The 15,144-nt window shown below is 42.2% G+C and overlaps 2 protein-coding genes across 2 annotated transcripts in view; one reads left to right on the forward strand and one right to left on the reverse strand.

Annotated features, from left to right (window-relative positions):
- The first annotated feature begins 351 nt into the window (after positions 1-351).
- On the forward strand, positions 352-8,059 carry dkc1 (dyskeratosis congenita 1, dyskerin). Its single transcript, XM_008398696.2, has 15 exons — positions 352-466; positions 1,551-1,603; positions 1,689-1,775; positions 2,887-2,978; positions 3,060-3,244; positions 3,677-3,741; positions 3,831-3,957; positions 4,109-4,239; positions 4,428-4,571; positions 5,336-5,456; positions 5,639-5,757; positions 6,425-6,528; positions 6,757-6,796; positions 7,421-7,579; positions 7,654-8,059. Exons 1-15 carry the CDS (start codon positions 451-453, stop codon positions 7,711-7,713), a joined length of 1,503 nt encoding a protein of 500 aa, XP_008396918.1. The 5' UTR covers positions 352-450; the 3' UTR covers positions 7,714-8,059.
- A 2,702-nt stretch (positions 8,060-10,761) lies between these two features.
- The window catches only part of LOC103458115 (uncharacterized), a 12,733-nt gene continuing 8,350 nt past the window's right edge, over positions 10,762-15,144 (reverse strand). Inside the window, exons 4-5 of the mRNA XM_008398697.1 lie at positions 13,668-13,878; positions 10,762-12,870 (exon numbers count right to left, since the gene is read on the reverse strand). Coding sequence (XP_008396919.1) covers positions 12,636-12,870; positions 13,668-13,878 — 446 coding nt within the window. The 3' untranslated portion in view covers positions 10,762-12,635. The remainder of the gene's footprint in view (positions 12,871-13,667; positions 13,879-15,144) is intronic.

Here is a 15,144-nt window from a genome sequence, read left to right on the forward strand (position 1 = left end):
CTGCCAGATTAATGATTAATTGATCATTAATCTGACTAATCAGATTAATGAATGATTATTCTATTTCACATATCAAAAATCCTTTCTACGTGGTCTTATGTAATATTCAAATTTTMTGGAAAACAATCATCAGCTTGTTTTCCAGAAACATGCGTGCATGGTTGTTTGTCCTGTCTGTCTCTGTGTCGCTGTCCAGGGTGACCCCGCCTCTCGCCCGGAACGTTAGCTGGAGATAGACACCAGCAACCCTCCCGACCCCATTAGGGACAAGGGTGTACAGAAGGTGGATGGATGAAGCACAACCGGATATTGGTTGTGCTGAATCGTTGTTTTCCGGCAGGGGGCAGCAGTGTACCCGGTAGTACCTTTGCTTCCTGCTCGCGGGTCGCAGAGGAAGAAGCAGCTGCTCTCTACTCCTCGCTGGGTGAACGTTCATTCTTTCCGGAGAAGATGGCGGACCTAGAAGGTGAGTGTGCAACACATTCTGTGGGGCAGGGGCAGTTTTTACTTCTTCTCCCGGTCAAATAATGATGTTTTAACGCCTCCCCTTAACGCGGGGTTTTATTGCCAGTAAAGCGTCTCTCGGTGTAGTTTAGCTGTTTTTATTGTAGCGAGGAAAGCGGATTTGGGAATTTGGTCTGAGGTGCAGCTTAGATTAATAGTTGTGTTTTTGCAGCCATTCTGCAAAATAAATCTCATCCAGATCTTCGTATTTAGATCAGCGTATTGTGATGAAATAGCGTGGCGTCTTTTATTAATCGTGATTTAGGCGCGTGAGCTGTTAATGCGTGGAACAGGAAACACGTGGTGAGTCATTTTGATCAAGCAGGCTCTAAACTGTAAAAAAACGAAAACATTTATATCAAATTGATTGCATTGCTATTTTGAAAGTGAAAGCGTTATTTTACTATAGTTTGATCTGTTGTGGTTATTGACTTGTAAAATGCAAACTAGATCAGCTTTAAAATGGCTAATAAACCAGGAGCCGAACACGCTGCTGCTGTGTTTCTGTGTTCACCAGAGCTGTGGAAACGATCTCTCAGAAGTAGCAACTCTTTCAGTTTGGGGTTGAATGTTCAGTGGCCTGTTAGCTGGGAGCGTTAGCCACCACGTGTTGCAAGCACGTGGAGACACCACGTGGCCCTCTGCTTAGAACCCACGAAGAAGAAGCTGAAGTTGGCGTTGATAGCAGGGTTTCCGTGGTTGATCTTAAAGCCTTCAGTTTAAAGCAACAACTATATATAAACATTCCGATTTATAATGCGCTTCCTCAGGACACCAGTCATATGAAGAGGTATTATTTGTATCACTAAACTGCTCACAGTAACTGCATTAAATGAATTAATACACTTATTGACTAAAAATTACAGTAAATAAACTTCAATTATAACAATATAATTTAAAAAATATCCATTTTAAAATATAAATTTTTAAATGTTAGTAATTTAAATTTATCTGCTCTTAATGAATGTGAATAAACAGGAAAACTGACTGATGACTTCTTTTCAGTATTTTCTTTTACCAGATTTTCTGTGTCGTTTCTTTTTTAGCTTCAGTAAAGAAAAAGAAGAAGTCGAAGAAGGTTTTGGAAGAATCTGTTGGGGTTTGTAGAAAAACTTGACTTGAAGCTTCAGGTTATCAGAGCCCCTCCCCTGGCCGTTTCTGAACAGTCTGCTTGTGTTTCCTAGGAGATCCAACAGAGTGGAGACTTCTTCATCCAGCCCGAGTCAATCGCTCCCTCCCTGGACACGTCACAGTGGCCCCTCCTACTGAAGGTCAGGCCCAGGTGTTCCTGCCCTGATGGGGGGGCGATTTTAGTTTTTGATGTTTCAGAACCATGTGAGATGATGAAGCGGTTTATCCATTCTCTGAGTGCCGCTGCCCCGTTCAAGTTGCTGCCCTTGCTTCCGTTCTGGGGCGGGGCCGCTCCATGGGTGGCTGGAGCTTTTCCAGCGTTCTGCTGGATTACAACCAGCAACCTCACGGGGTGTGACTGGACGAGGCCGCGGCCAAGACGACTTCCTGTTCTGATCACATTTAAATAATTTATTCATAAAGCAAGTTATTCAGCTGCATGTGATTTTAGTTGTCTAAATGTAGCAGCCATCTTTAACCTGTGGACTGATTTACTATCAGAAGAGTTGTAGTCTGAGCTGAGATGGCGTTCAGGGGTTGGGCTGAAGAGGGAGCTTCAGAAAACAAATGCTCTAATTGAAACAACTTGGTGCATTACTGCCACCAAATGGAGAGAAAAATGTATTCACTTATGAATCGCAGTTCCTAGTCCTGGAGATTTTAGATTGATTCAAAATGCACAAAAATTGATTTCAAAATTTATGTTTGTCATTTTTTTCCGCTCCTATTTGCCAGTCCCTGCATATCACATTATCGTCCACTGGGCCACCGTAGAAGGCTGGCTCACCCACTACTTTATTTATTTTTTTAATTTAAGAAAAAGCCAGGCAGCTAAGCTAACTTCACATTGGTTGCAGGATTTGATGCACAAGCCTGTTTTTGTATTCAATATGAACTGATGGAATTGGATCCATTATGGAACCTGAGAAGTTTTTAATGTTCTTTTTGTTTACACTTGCATAATTTCAACACAATAAAGAGTTTGAATAGAAAAAAACATTTTCTGAGTCAAATCATGACCCTAAAAATAAATAAAAAAATCTGGATGAAATCACAAGACACTGAAAGTTCTGCATCTGTAGYGTGAACATGGCAGAACTCCTGGCTTCTTAATGGAAATATAATGTAGTATTAAGATGGAGGCTCTTCAGGTGTGCAGACTCCCAGATCAAAGAGTTGTAGCCGTTTTCTCAACAAATCATTTAACAATCTGTGAATCAATGGTAAAGACATTTCCTGTTTTTCCCACAGAATTTCCACAAGTTGAACATCCGAACAGCTCATTACACGCCCATCCCGTGCGGCAGCAACCCTCTGAAGAGGAACATCACCGACTATGTCAAGTATGGTAACGTCACCCTGAGCTTTCTGGGCCGGTTCTGGCCCCAAACCAGGTTCTGACGGCGATGCATCCGCTCATCCAGGTCGGGCTTCATCAACCTGGACAAACCGGCCAACCCGTCGTCTCATGAGGTGGTGGCGTGGATCCGGAGGATCCTGCGGGTGGAGAAGACCGGTCACAGCGGAACGCTTGACCCCAAGGTCACTGGCTGCCTGATCGTCTGCATAGATCGAGCCACGCGATTGGTCAAGTCCCAGCAGAGTGCCGGTGGGTTCCCTTCATCAAGCCATGTCAAACTGCCGCATTATCAGGACAGAGAGTTTGGTTTAAGATTAAAATTCCCCATTTTTTTCATATTTAATCTCATTTTAATAAATTTCTTTAGTCTTTATTTTCTTAAGGTAATTCCAAATGATTTCCAAAAACTGCCTTTTATGTCAATCATTCAGGCCTATTTATTTGACCTGAATTCAAAGGCCAAATAAACAGAAACTTTGTCACACGCTTGCTAAACAAGATGGCTGAACTACGGAAACCCGAAGAGTTCATTAGTGGGGGGAGAAAAAAGAAATCCAGATTTTCCAAAAACAGAAGATGTGATTAATCAGTAAAACGGACGTACTGCTCAGTGAAACATGACAGAATGTTTCCATTTAAGACGTGGTGAAGGTCGTGACCTTCTCTCTGCTCTGATTCCAGGTAAGGAGTATGTGGGAATCGTCCGGCTGCACAACGCAATCGAGAGCGAGCACGTTCTGGCCCGGGTGAGCCTCCACGTTGAATGCAAATATAACATGGTGTCATATGACACAGTTGGAGAAGATGTTGATCGCTGCTGACTGGTCGTCCGCAGGCCCTGGAGACGCTGACCGGAGCGTTGTTCCAGCGTCCGCCGCTGATCGCTGCAGTGAAACGTCAGCTGAGAGTCCGGACCATCTATGAGAGCAAGCTGATCGAGTACGACCCAGAGAGGAGGCTGGGTGAGGAGATGCTTCTTACCCCGGGTCATTCCAACTGGTCCTGGTCCAGATGAAGCCTAGAGCCGTCCTGAGTCAGAACCAGTCTGGACCGATCCGGAGTCCAGTGATGACTGCATCACCTCCATTTCAATCTGTCTGTCCTTTCCTACAGGCATCTTCTGGGTCAGCTGTGAGGCCGGGACCTACATCCGGACCCTGTGCGTCCACCTGGGGCTGCTGCTGGGCGTCGGGGGGCAGATGCAGGAGCTGCGGCGGGTCCGCTCCGGAGTCCTGGGAGAGAAGGTCAGGAGGAGTTCTGGTTCCGGCCAGAAGTCCAAAGCGTTGAGTCCAGCTCTGCTGTTCAGTGCCGAGTTGTTAATTAGCCTTTGGAAGAAGGAAGAGCAGCGGAGACACGGCGGCCGGAGTGTCCCGACCGCCGAGGCTCAGCGCTGCCAACATCGCTCATGTCCAGTGTGGCTGTATGCTTGCAGGACAACCTGGTGACAATGCACGATGTTCTAGATGCCCAGTGGCAGTTCGACCACAACAAGGACGAGACGTACCTGAGGAGAGTCATCTACCCTCTGGAGAAGCTGCTGGTGTCGCACAAGCGGCTGGTGATGAAGGATAGTGCGGTGAGTCTTCCTCCCTGGAAACAGACTCACCTTCCTGTTCACCTTTGTTTGTTGGGATCCCCATTAGCCGTTGCCATGACAGTCTCTACTCTTCCTGGCGTCCACAACATATAAAAAAAAAAATTATTACAAAAACAGTTACACACACAATATAACATTAGTAACATAGCATGTTGCGTCATAAATGATGTAATAACATCTTATGTAGTAAAATAATGAAGGATGCACAGATCCACTTTTTTCACTTCCAATGCCGATGTGAGGTTTAGTATCAACTCGTTCTGTTTTAAACAGAAATTTACTGAATTACTCATTTATTTGCACCAGTACAGAAGACTAGAACAGCTCCACCAGCTGGTCAAACGTGGAAAGAACAACTTTCATTTGTTCAGACAAAAACAATAGATTGACTATTTTGGTTGAGCATTTAAAAATAAACTCGTTCATGTTTTGGCTCTTTTTTGGGCTTTTTCTGAACCAATAGGTTCAGAAAGAGCCATTATGAATTCTAAATATAATGTAAAATTAATAATAAAGCAGGTCTGATATAGATGTTAATATCAGATTGGTGCCTCTCTAAAACAGGTCTTGTATTAAAATAGTGTAAAGTTTGGCTAAATAAAAGTTGGTTGTATAAAACATTTAGTATCTTGGATACTGTTTCTATAAAAAAAATCAAAGTATAAAAGTGCAGAGTGACCCTCATCCTGCTGGTGTTTGGATCAGTTCTGTGGTTGTGACCTCTGACCCGGCTCCGTCTGAAGGTCAACGCCATCTGCTACGGCGCCAAGATCATGCTGCCCGGTGTGCTCCGCTATGAAGACGGCATCGAGGTCAACCAGGACATCGTCGTTATAACAACCAAGGGCGAGGCCATCTGCACAGGTGAGAGCGGGTTGATCTGCGTGTTGTCATGCCAACGCCACATGATGATCTGAGTAGATGCAGCAGCTTCCGGGCCGTGATGACCTGCTATCTATCACCCTTACCTGATGGCTCCTCGGTTAGAACTACCATCTTGGTCAGACTGACCGCTAACCAGACTGAAGCCTGTCCTCTCCCTGCAGCCGTGGCTCTGATGACCACAGCGGTGATCTCCACCTGTGACCACGGAGTCGTAGCCAAGATAAAGAGGGTGATCATGGAGCGGGACACGTACCCCAGGAAGTGGGGCCTGGGGCCCAAGGTACGAGGAAGAGCCTTTAGCTTCTAATGGTGTTTTTCTAAGTGAGCGCTGCCAGGGGGCGCTAGAGAGGCCTCGGAAAGGTGGAGGGAAAAAAACTGGCCAAAAAAAGTACAATCTGTTTTTCAATTATCCTAAAATATAAGCTAAAGTAACTTATTGAAATTTTTATTTTTATCGTTCTGGAAATGTTCATAATATTTTTATTCTCGTTATGATTAAAGTGATAAGAACTATTTATGACTTGTATCCCCACAAACACAAATGATGCTCTTGAAAAACATTCTCATTTGTGACGAGGTTCTTTGGACACCAGTCACTTAAAGGAGAGAAACATCGCTCATGTCCAGTGTGGCTGTATGCTTGCAGGACAACCTGGTGATGATGCACGATGCAATGATTAAACTGCATTTAATCATATGTTCAAATGCCATATCAACTTTCCTGATACGGCATTTGAACATATGATGCCGTATATATGGCATCATATGCAACACAAAAACAGAACTGCTGTTTTTGTGTTAGGTTTAGGACTAAGGTGTGAATTGTGTTTTGGTTAAGGTCAGGGTTAGGCTTTAGAAAATAATTGGAAATCAATTTAATGACCCTGTAAAACATGAAAACCACACGTGTGTGTGTGTGACCTCTGGTCTGATGCTGTGTGAACCAGGCGAGCCAGAAGAAGATGATGATTCAGAAGGGCCTCCTGGATAAACATGGTAAACCCAATGGCAGCACGCCTCAGGACTGGAAGGACCAGTATGTTGACTACAGGTACCCTGCACTCACTGCTGGCCCCTGCTGGTGGCCCTCGCTCACTGCAGAGAGTTATCCCTCTCTGAGCTGCCGTGCTCTCTGAGGGAGTCGCTCTGCTACATGAACACTCTGCTTGGAGCCTTGGCCCCTGGCCAGCAGCAGCTGGGGGCCCCGCTCCCCAGAGAACAGTCTCAGCTGTTTCAGGCCCTGAGGCAGTTTAACGTCAACATGTGTTTTTCTCTGCAGCGCCTCCAGAGTGGCGGCATCAGGCGACGCCTCGGCTAAGGTGAGATCACATTATCGCTTTAGAACGATGGGGTAGGTGAGCTGTCATAACAAGCTGGCTGTGTGAGCAGCAAGATAATATGGCAAGCTGATTTAACATTTAATCAACATTTCCTTGACTGCCAGTTAAATAATCAAACCCTTCATTGGTAGTTCTAGATGGAAGGAGTGTATTTGTGGATAGATGCACTCACCATACATTACAAATGTCATGGCGAAATGTTAGCTTTTGGTTAAAGTTTAAATCGTCTCACAGCTGAGAGTCCAGACCCTGAAGCAAAGTGTAGAACAGGGCTGTGGACTTTAGGCTGGAGATTATATATATATATATATATATATATATATATATAAATATGTGTATTTTTAGGCTGAACAGAAAATACTGTTGTTCCCATGAAAGAAGAATTTAATGACTTGTTCAAATAGGAATGGTAATTTGTTTATTTTTGATTCAGAAAGATGGTTCACTTTTCAAATTGATTGATGGATATTTAGTTTACAGATCCTCTCGTGATATAAAATATCTTGTCATGCTTGAGGCAGAAAACTGTCTGTACACAGTGAAAGCACTGGATAGTTAATTTTTCCTGTAGTTTGATCAGCTGTGATTGTGACGTTCTTGCAGAGGAAGAGGGAGTCAGCGGAGAGCGACGGTGAGCCGGCCCAGCCCAGCACGCCGTCTGCTGAGGACGTAAAGAAAGAAAAGAAGAAAAAGAAAAAGGAGAAAAAAGCAAAGCTAGAGGAAGCCGAGACGGAAAAGACCGAGGAGGAGCCCGACACGCCGGTGAGTTGGAGTGGACCTCCTCAGTCTGTGAACATGACCGTTTACCAGAACTCATTGAAGTGTGTGTGATCCAGGTCGCCGAGAAGCCCAAGAAGAAGAAGAAGAAACAGAAGGAGAGCGAGCCGGCGGAGTGAACGGCGCCTCGTTCTTCCAGCCAGCCAGCTGGAAGGGAATCTCAGCACAATGTGCTGTACTGTTGGACATGAGGACKGTGTTAGCTATGGACATGAATGGAGACCTGTCTCAGTACCAGACAGTCCAGAGGTTCGGTCCGGTTTGGCCCGGTTCCAGCAGCTGTACTGGTTTTCTCTCTGCCTTCCGTCCTCAGACAGGACAGACCATCATGTAGTCGACATGGAAACGGAAACGCCCTGCGCTGTTCATGGAGGTGGAAGAACACATTTGCTCATAAAATCTATCAATTTACTTCAATCTGTAAATATTTAACTTTTTTATTTTGAAATAAAAATGTATTCTGTATTTGTCCTCACTGGTTTTCAGAGAATGTGTCAGACTGGTGATGTCTGCTCCTTAATCTGGACTTCTGCTGGGGTATAGCAGAACCAGGGCTGCTTCTGATTTAACTAGACCAATTTGATATGGAAATGCTCAATATTTGAATTTTCATTTTTTTCCGTATAAACAGATCAGAGCAGCAACAAGACATGAATTAAACTAGGCAGAAAAAGCCAAAGAAGAGCGTAAAACAATTTGTTTGAAATCGGTTGAACTGATAAATGTCAACACATCACTGGAGAGAAGAATAAATGAATCCTTATGGATTTGGTAGTACAGTAAAACGACAAATTCAACACAACTGGATTTTTTAAAGTTTTTTTTGGTTGGAGGTTGTACAGGAGAGGAGTAACCAGTAAACACTTAACTAGTGGAGGGGACAAAATAGGACAACCTGCATTTCTGTCATTTAAAAATGACTACACTGAAAAATGTTAGTAATTAATGGAAACACTGATACTAAACATTTAAAAATACACTGCTCAAAAAAATAAAGGGAACACTTAAACAACACAATATAACTCCAAGTAAATCAAACTTCTGTGAAATCAAACTGTCCACTTAGGAAGCAACACTGATTGACAACGGGGACCCTCGTCGGGTCAATCAGTGTTGCTTCCTAAGTGGACAGTTTGATTTCACAGTAGTTTGATTTACTTGCAGTTATATTGTGTTTAAGTGTTCCCTTTATTTTTTTGAGCAGTATATTTCAGGAGAGGAACCATTCAAATGGCCACCACCACACAGGTGCACCACTGCAGTGAATTGATTTTCAATGAGTTTTTAAAACGGAGGATTTTGTGTCTGAGGCCATCAGAAAGATAACTGGAGTTTTAGTCTGGTAAAGGATTTAAAGACTCAAAACTCTGAAATCAGCTGTTCCACTGGTGGAATTTTGGTGTAGCAGCAGCAAAGTGACAGGCAAGTAAAGTGAGTAGATTCACACAGATAACTCCATAAACAGAATGAAGCCTAATATGCTGTACAGTAAGGGCAAAAACAGCACTGCAGTTAAAGGGCAGTATTATTACTGCCACATTGGGCCATTTTATAAGTTACTTTCAGCTGTATATGGATGACAAATTTGACTTTGTAATTTAATGCCTTGAAATAGGACCTCCGTCTCTTTAAAATCCTGTTCTTTCTGAAACTTCCTTCAGGAAGTCGTCAACATGGCTGCTATTAACCCTTTAACAAGATGTTTGCTAATTGCTGCTGGCTAGTCTTAAGAAGCAGAGTGGGGGCATGTTCTGTAGTGCAACGTCCAACTAGGCGTCTTCCACAGCTACAAGGTTGCCAACTTCAAAGCAACACTCCAGATGTTTTTGATTAGGGAATAACATGATATAAAGCTAAAAAAGTCCATTTAACATAATACTGCCCCTTTAAGAGTCCTGTTCAGTTAATTGATTTAATCTTTGTAACTTCATTAATGAACTGAAGTGTTTATTTTGTCAGTACCAACCAAGCCCAATAAAAAAACAAAAAACAAAGAGAGGCTGCAGCAGTTAAAAGGTCCATTTATTGAGGATTCTTTCATTAGGAAGATTTGAATAGTGTGAGGTATGCGTCACAAAAAGAGTCAAAATGGGACAAAATACTTAGAAATTATAACCAGAACCACACAGGAGAAATATTTACAAAATATAGTGTTTAGATTTAGATTTAGACAACAGACAAAAATAAAGTATTTTACTGATGACAAAAACAAACATTTTCCAAAAAGATTTCATTATTGTCTAGAAATTTTTTTTTTGAGTATTCCCAGCGATTATTTTTCCCCAAATAAAAATAAATCAAAGAACAGACCGGCCGTTTTAAGTGCTGTGATACTGAAAAAGAACCTTAGATCCCAGCCACCCACCTGTGGCAGGTCAAAGTAAATATGCATTTAGATACATTTTCAAAGTAAATGAAAAACCACTGTTCCATTCCAAATGGGGTAACTTAACAGTAACCAGTTACACTTTCAAAATAAAATACCCAACAATGGCGGTTATTGCTGGAAAGGGTTTCAGCAGGAGACAAAAAAAGAAAAAAACAAACCAAGTAGGTGAGAACAGATTTATCAGCTCTGATTTCCTTCATTTATTGAGACCAGGCAGACTCTGAAAACCAGCCTGTCTCCTGTTGATCTGCTGTGACAGACGGCCGCCCAGCAGCTCCACATGTGGATGGTTAACAGTCACTGCGGATCACTAAGCCACTTCTCAGACAAAACAACAGGTGTCGGAAAAATCTGTCAAAAACTGCAACCAGTGCAATCAAACTTCAATAAAAACAATCACCCAGCACATRAAGGTTCTTCATTAAAAACATAAAACTTCAGGCACTAGCAGGTTTCTTTAGCACGTTGTATAAAACAGACATCTTCTAGAAAGCTGTTTGTTTTTAGTGTTTGATATATTAAGAGGTAAATGTAGAAAAAATGAGCTAGATGAACTCTGCCAGGTATCTTCCTCTGAATGTGGCCCATGTTTTCTGGCTACATGCAGAAGATGAGCGATCTGGAAAACCAGATCATCAGCCAGGATCACCTGGTGTCAGCAGGACTCCACTGTCAGCGCCCCGTCGTCCGACCAGGCTGCACCACGACGGAGATCATGTGATCATCAGACTGTGGGTTGTGGCTCTGATTCCAGCTGGACAAAGCACTTGACACACAGTTAGTGTTTAAATTCATTTAATTTAAAATCAAAGCTGGTAACTCTGAAGTCACTCTGAAGTCACAGCAGGGGGGCGGAGGGGTCTGCCTAGAGTTATTAATTTCAAAATGATGCCTTTAAATGCACATTAACATGAATCCAACATGTAAAAAAATTGATAGTGAGGTATAAAATACTGAATTCCAGTCAGAAATGCAGACAGTCGCTGAGCAGAAGGGACAGCCAACCTCAGCACCGCTCAGCTGCCTCACTCAGTCTCTGCCACCTTTCAGATTTCTTCTGCTTTTGCATTTTCATCACATTTTAATATCAAAGAAATGTGAGTGAATACAGGAAGCAGCTTCCATGTGATGATTACATTTGTCCAGGGAACCAAAACCATTCATACCCAGCAGGCCCTGTTAGCTCCACCAGGCCTGATAACTAGTTGTCCTTCGCTTATTACTAACAGCTGCCATCAAGTGTTTGTGATGAATGTTATGTCCAGTTATGGCTGTGGATGAATTTAGATCCACTCTGCTTTGCAGGAATTGGTTTAATTCAGCCACTTTAGAGGGTTTTCAACAACAAGGGAAAGACTGGAGAGGAATGACGTCCTGGAGAGTTTCAAGGCCAAAGCTGCCACTGCAGAGCAACATCTTCTTTTAGTGTTCTTAAAGGGGAAGTGTTATGTGCAATCAACTTTTTTGAGCTTTACATCATATTATAATGTTATTCCCTCATCATACCTGGAGTGTTGCCTTGATGCTTTCATGCATTTTTGAGGAATCCTTGAATCTCCCATGGCAACCATTGGGAGGGGAGGGGGGGGGGCTTAAATGCTTAAACAAGCATCCCCCCATTTCCACTCAGCTCAACAGACTAGCATCAGCAGCAGCAATTAGCAAACACCTGGTGGAGCTGGGGTCTGCTGAGCTCATCATAGTTACTGCTACTCGACGCATTGCTGTTAAAATGGCTGTAAACAGCTTAACAGAAACAATGTGCTGAAGGTCAAGGGTCGGATTGGAAGAGCAGGAGCTTCTTAAAGAGACAGAGGCCCAATTTCAAAGTGTTAAACTGGGAAGTCAGATTTCTTTCAAGACATATTTGATATATACAGTATTTTTACAACAACTGAAGGCAACACAATTATTACACAATGGCAGCATGTGGCAGGAAAATGCCTAATTCTGCCCCTTTAAGTTTTAACAGATTGAGGGTGAACAGCAGGACAGTGATCTGAGTCATACCAGCAAGTCCATCTCTGAATTAATAAAAAACTGAAGGTTTAGGAGTGGCCTACTCAAAGTCTGGACTTGGATCCAATCGAAATTCAGTGGCATGACCTTAAACAAGCTGTTCATGATCTCAAATGCCTAGTAGCAGCCTCAGTTACTTTTTCACATAAGATCAGTTTTTTTCTCTTAATAAATGAAACCATGATATGAAAACAGCTCCATCTCTAACGGTCACTGGAAGAGGCAGGCTACATCCTGGACAGGTCACCAGAGGTCATCTTTGTTTTATGATGAAATTCATTTGATGATGTGAACATTTAAAATGTGACAAAAAAGCAAGAACCGAAGGAAATCCTTTTTCATTGCACACTAAAGAATAAACTGCATGTCCTTCACAAAGTAAAGAATAATCTGAGTGGTTGGGCAACAACTTCAAACCCACTGAGAGCTGAGGGTGGACAGTACCGGAAAAGACCACAGGGGGCAGAGCCACAATATCAGTACCCCTGAGAACCCACCCACCTCACAGCCAGTCAGAATCCCAAGAATGAGAAGGAGGAATCCCAAGAATGAGAAGGAGGACTGAACCTGGGCCTGATTGGTTCCATTGGTCAGTCAGAGGGTTTTGGTGCAGCGGTTGGCCCTGGTCTCTAGTCAGACGCAGCCACAGGGGAGCAGGTTTATGTGTGAACTGGTGAGGACTCTGACTTTGTGATTGGTCAGTTTCTGCAGGTCAGAGATTAGCTGCAGCAGACGAGAACTTGGCTCATCGACGACCCGGCACGGATCTTTAGGATCTGGCCTGTAAAATGAATCCAGAACTTCCAGAGTGTTGAGATGCTGGAGCTGATGGAGACCCAGGAAGTCTTCATCGGACACGTGATGATGTCTGAGGACAAGAATAGAGAGACCGCAGGTTGTTATGGGAACCAAAGAGCTCTGTGGCTGCATTTCCATTAACCCAACAATTACACAAATTAAAATTACGAGAATAAATTTGCTTAATGGAAACACGCCAATTAAAAAAAAAAATCAATAAAAACTTGTTTCTCTTGCCATATTGAAATAGATGTATTTTGCAAAATATTGGAAATATTATTTTGCATCACAGGAGTCACATGATCAACAGTTGGATGTTACTACTGGCGAAAACGACAAAGAAGATTACAGGAAGTGGTAGAAGGACGATGGAGCGGCTTATTGTGTGAACAAACATGAACTTTTTTAATAGAAACATCTCGGTTGGATGTTAGTTTATTTCTGTTTTTATTTTGGACAATGTGCAGCTGCTTCCACCGGAGCTCTAGCATCACACAGTTCATAAACATTACTGCGTCATTGTGTTGAGTCCATAACTCTTCTGTAAAATTGGCGATTCCAATTTCCCCAAAACGTCACATACGTAGCCGCTCCCAAGTAGGCGGGGCTTGTTGCTCCAACACTGACGCCTCCCCTGATTGGCTGATAAACGATGGCCGTTGAATTATGAATATATCTCATGCAACTGGTTACATCTATCGCTGCCATGATTTATAATTAGTTATAGGGAGAACAAGCTTATTCACATGTGATTTTAATAATATATTATTTGACAGAAACAGTAATTGTGTTTTTTCAAAGTCGGCAGACTATCGACAAAGATTTGGACACATTCGATATGGACACGCTGGTGTTTGAGCGTCCCACCTGATGGCCAGCGTCCTCAGGCCAGGGAACAGCTGTGGGAGGAGCCTGACTAGTTTGGAGGAGGAGCTCCATGGCTCCAGGTGCAGGTGCCTCAGGTTGGGAGCTCTGAAGGAGACAACCTGCAGGTCCTCAGGCTGAAGGTCCACACACAGAGTCAGGCTGCGGAGGGAGGATGGGAGGAAGTCAGCATACACCACCAGGGGGTGCCCTCCTGTTTACAGACAACCAGAGGAGTCACATTGATTAGGACTGCAGCTGCTGGGCTTGTTGTATAAAATGAAGCTTGTTGAGCTTGTTGGAGTTTTACTCATCTGTGCTGCATGAGATCTAGAAACTGATTTTAAATTAGTCTCAAACCTGAAAATCCAAAATGGCTGCTCAAAACATTATCACATATTACTGTACATTCTAATTAATGATGTTTACAAAAAGAGAAGTTGGATTTTTTTATTTATTTACCATTTTCTCTACTCCTTGTTCAATGGGAATCTAAAAATACCAATAAATGTGAAAATATGAGTGAATGAAATGACAGTGAGCAGTTTCATGAAACAAATCTCACTTCTTTAAGTGGACGTGTCCTAAGGAGCTCATTACAAATAGGAATGTTTTTCAAGAGCAGCATTTGTGTTTATTGGCTGTGATTGCTGTGTTATGCAGTCACAGTTATCTAAAACAGAAGTAATGTATAGTTCTTAACGTCACTTTTATTGCCATCACAATAGTACCATAAAATATAGTAATAAACCTTTGTCTATTGTCGAGAAAAGTCGAGCTCATCCCACTTCCCCATGCTGGAGATTTTAGTTTAATAGTAACAATAAATAAAGTTACCTTTAAAATTAATTACACAGGTGACATCAAGACCCAACAGTAGAGTCAGAAGGTAATAAAATTAATCTGGTTGTGTTTGTTGTTATTGTGTCCTACAAACTTAGCTTTAATTCTACTTTTTTCTATTTAATCATAAAAAATCAGTCAGGCAGAAAGAGAGTCATGGAACAGGAAGAGCAGGTTTCCTGAATAAAGAGGAAGTTTCTAGCTGGCATCAGTATAAAAATAGTTCAGACCATTCCTTATTTTAAAGCATTAAAGGTTTAAAGAATAAAATCTAAACATGTTGAGTAATTGGATAAAACCCAAAGTAAAATACTTACATTAATAATAATGACTTATAATTGGGCCAATAATTAATATTGGTTTAACCAGTGGTTGATGTTGGTTTGATTATAAGAATATTTACACTTACTCTTACACTTGTAGAAGTACTTAAAGGTGAAACAAGTCACTGTAACTTGGTATCAGATAATTAGAATAGTGGATTATTCTTGGTTTCTTGTCAGAAGTGTCTGTAATAACTCACATTATGATTATAAGAAGAATAACTAATAAGTTATGGTTATTATAACATTATAAATGAATGTTAAATCAGAGAAACTAAAAGGTTATAAATGTGATTTTGACATTGAACTTGAAA

Source organism: Poecilia reticulata, linkage group LG22 (assembly GCF_000633615.1).
Source record: "Poecilia reticulata strain Guanapo linkage group LG22, Guppy_female_1.0+MT, whole genome shotgun sequence".
Lineage (NCBI taxonomy): Eukaryota > Metazoa > Chordata > Actinopteri > Cyprinodontiformes > Poeciliidae > Poecilia > Poecilia reticulata.

Bases quoted from the DNA above. Each gene is read 5' to 3' on its own strand.
- dkc1 (XM_008398696.2), top strand. The intron at 4,572-5,335 runs GTGAGTCTTCCT...CTCCGTCTGAAG, and splicing joins TGGTGATGAAGGATAGTGCG to GTCAACGCCATCTGCTACGG. The intron at 5,457-5,638 runs GTGAGAGCGGGT...CTCTCCCTGCAG, and splicing joins GGGCGAGGCCATCTGCACAG to CCGTGGCTCTGATGACCACA.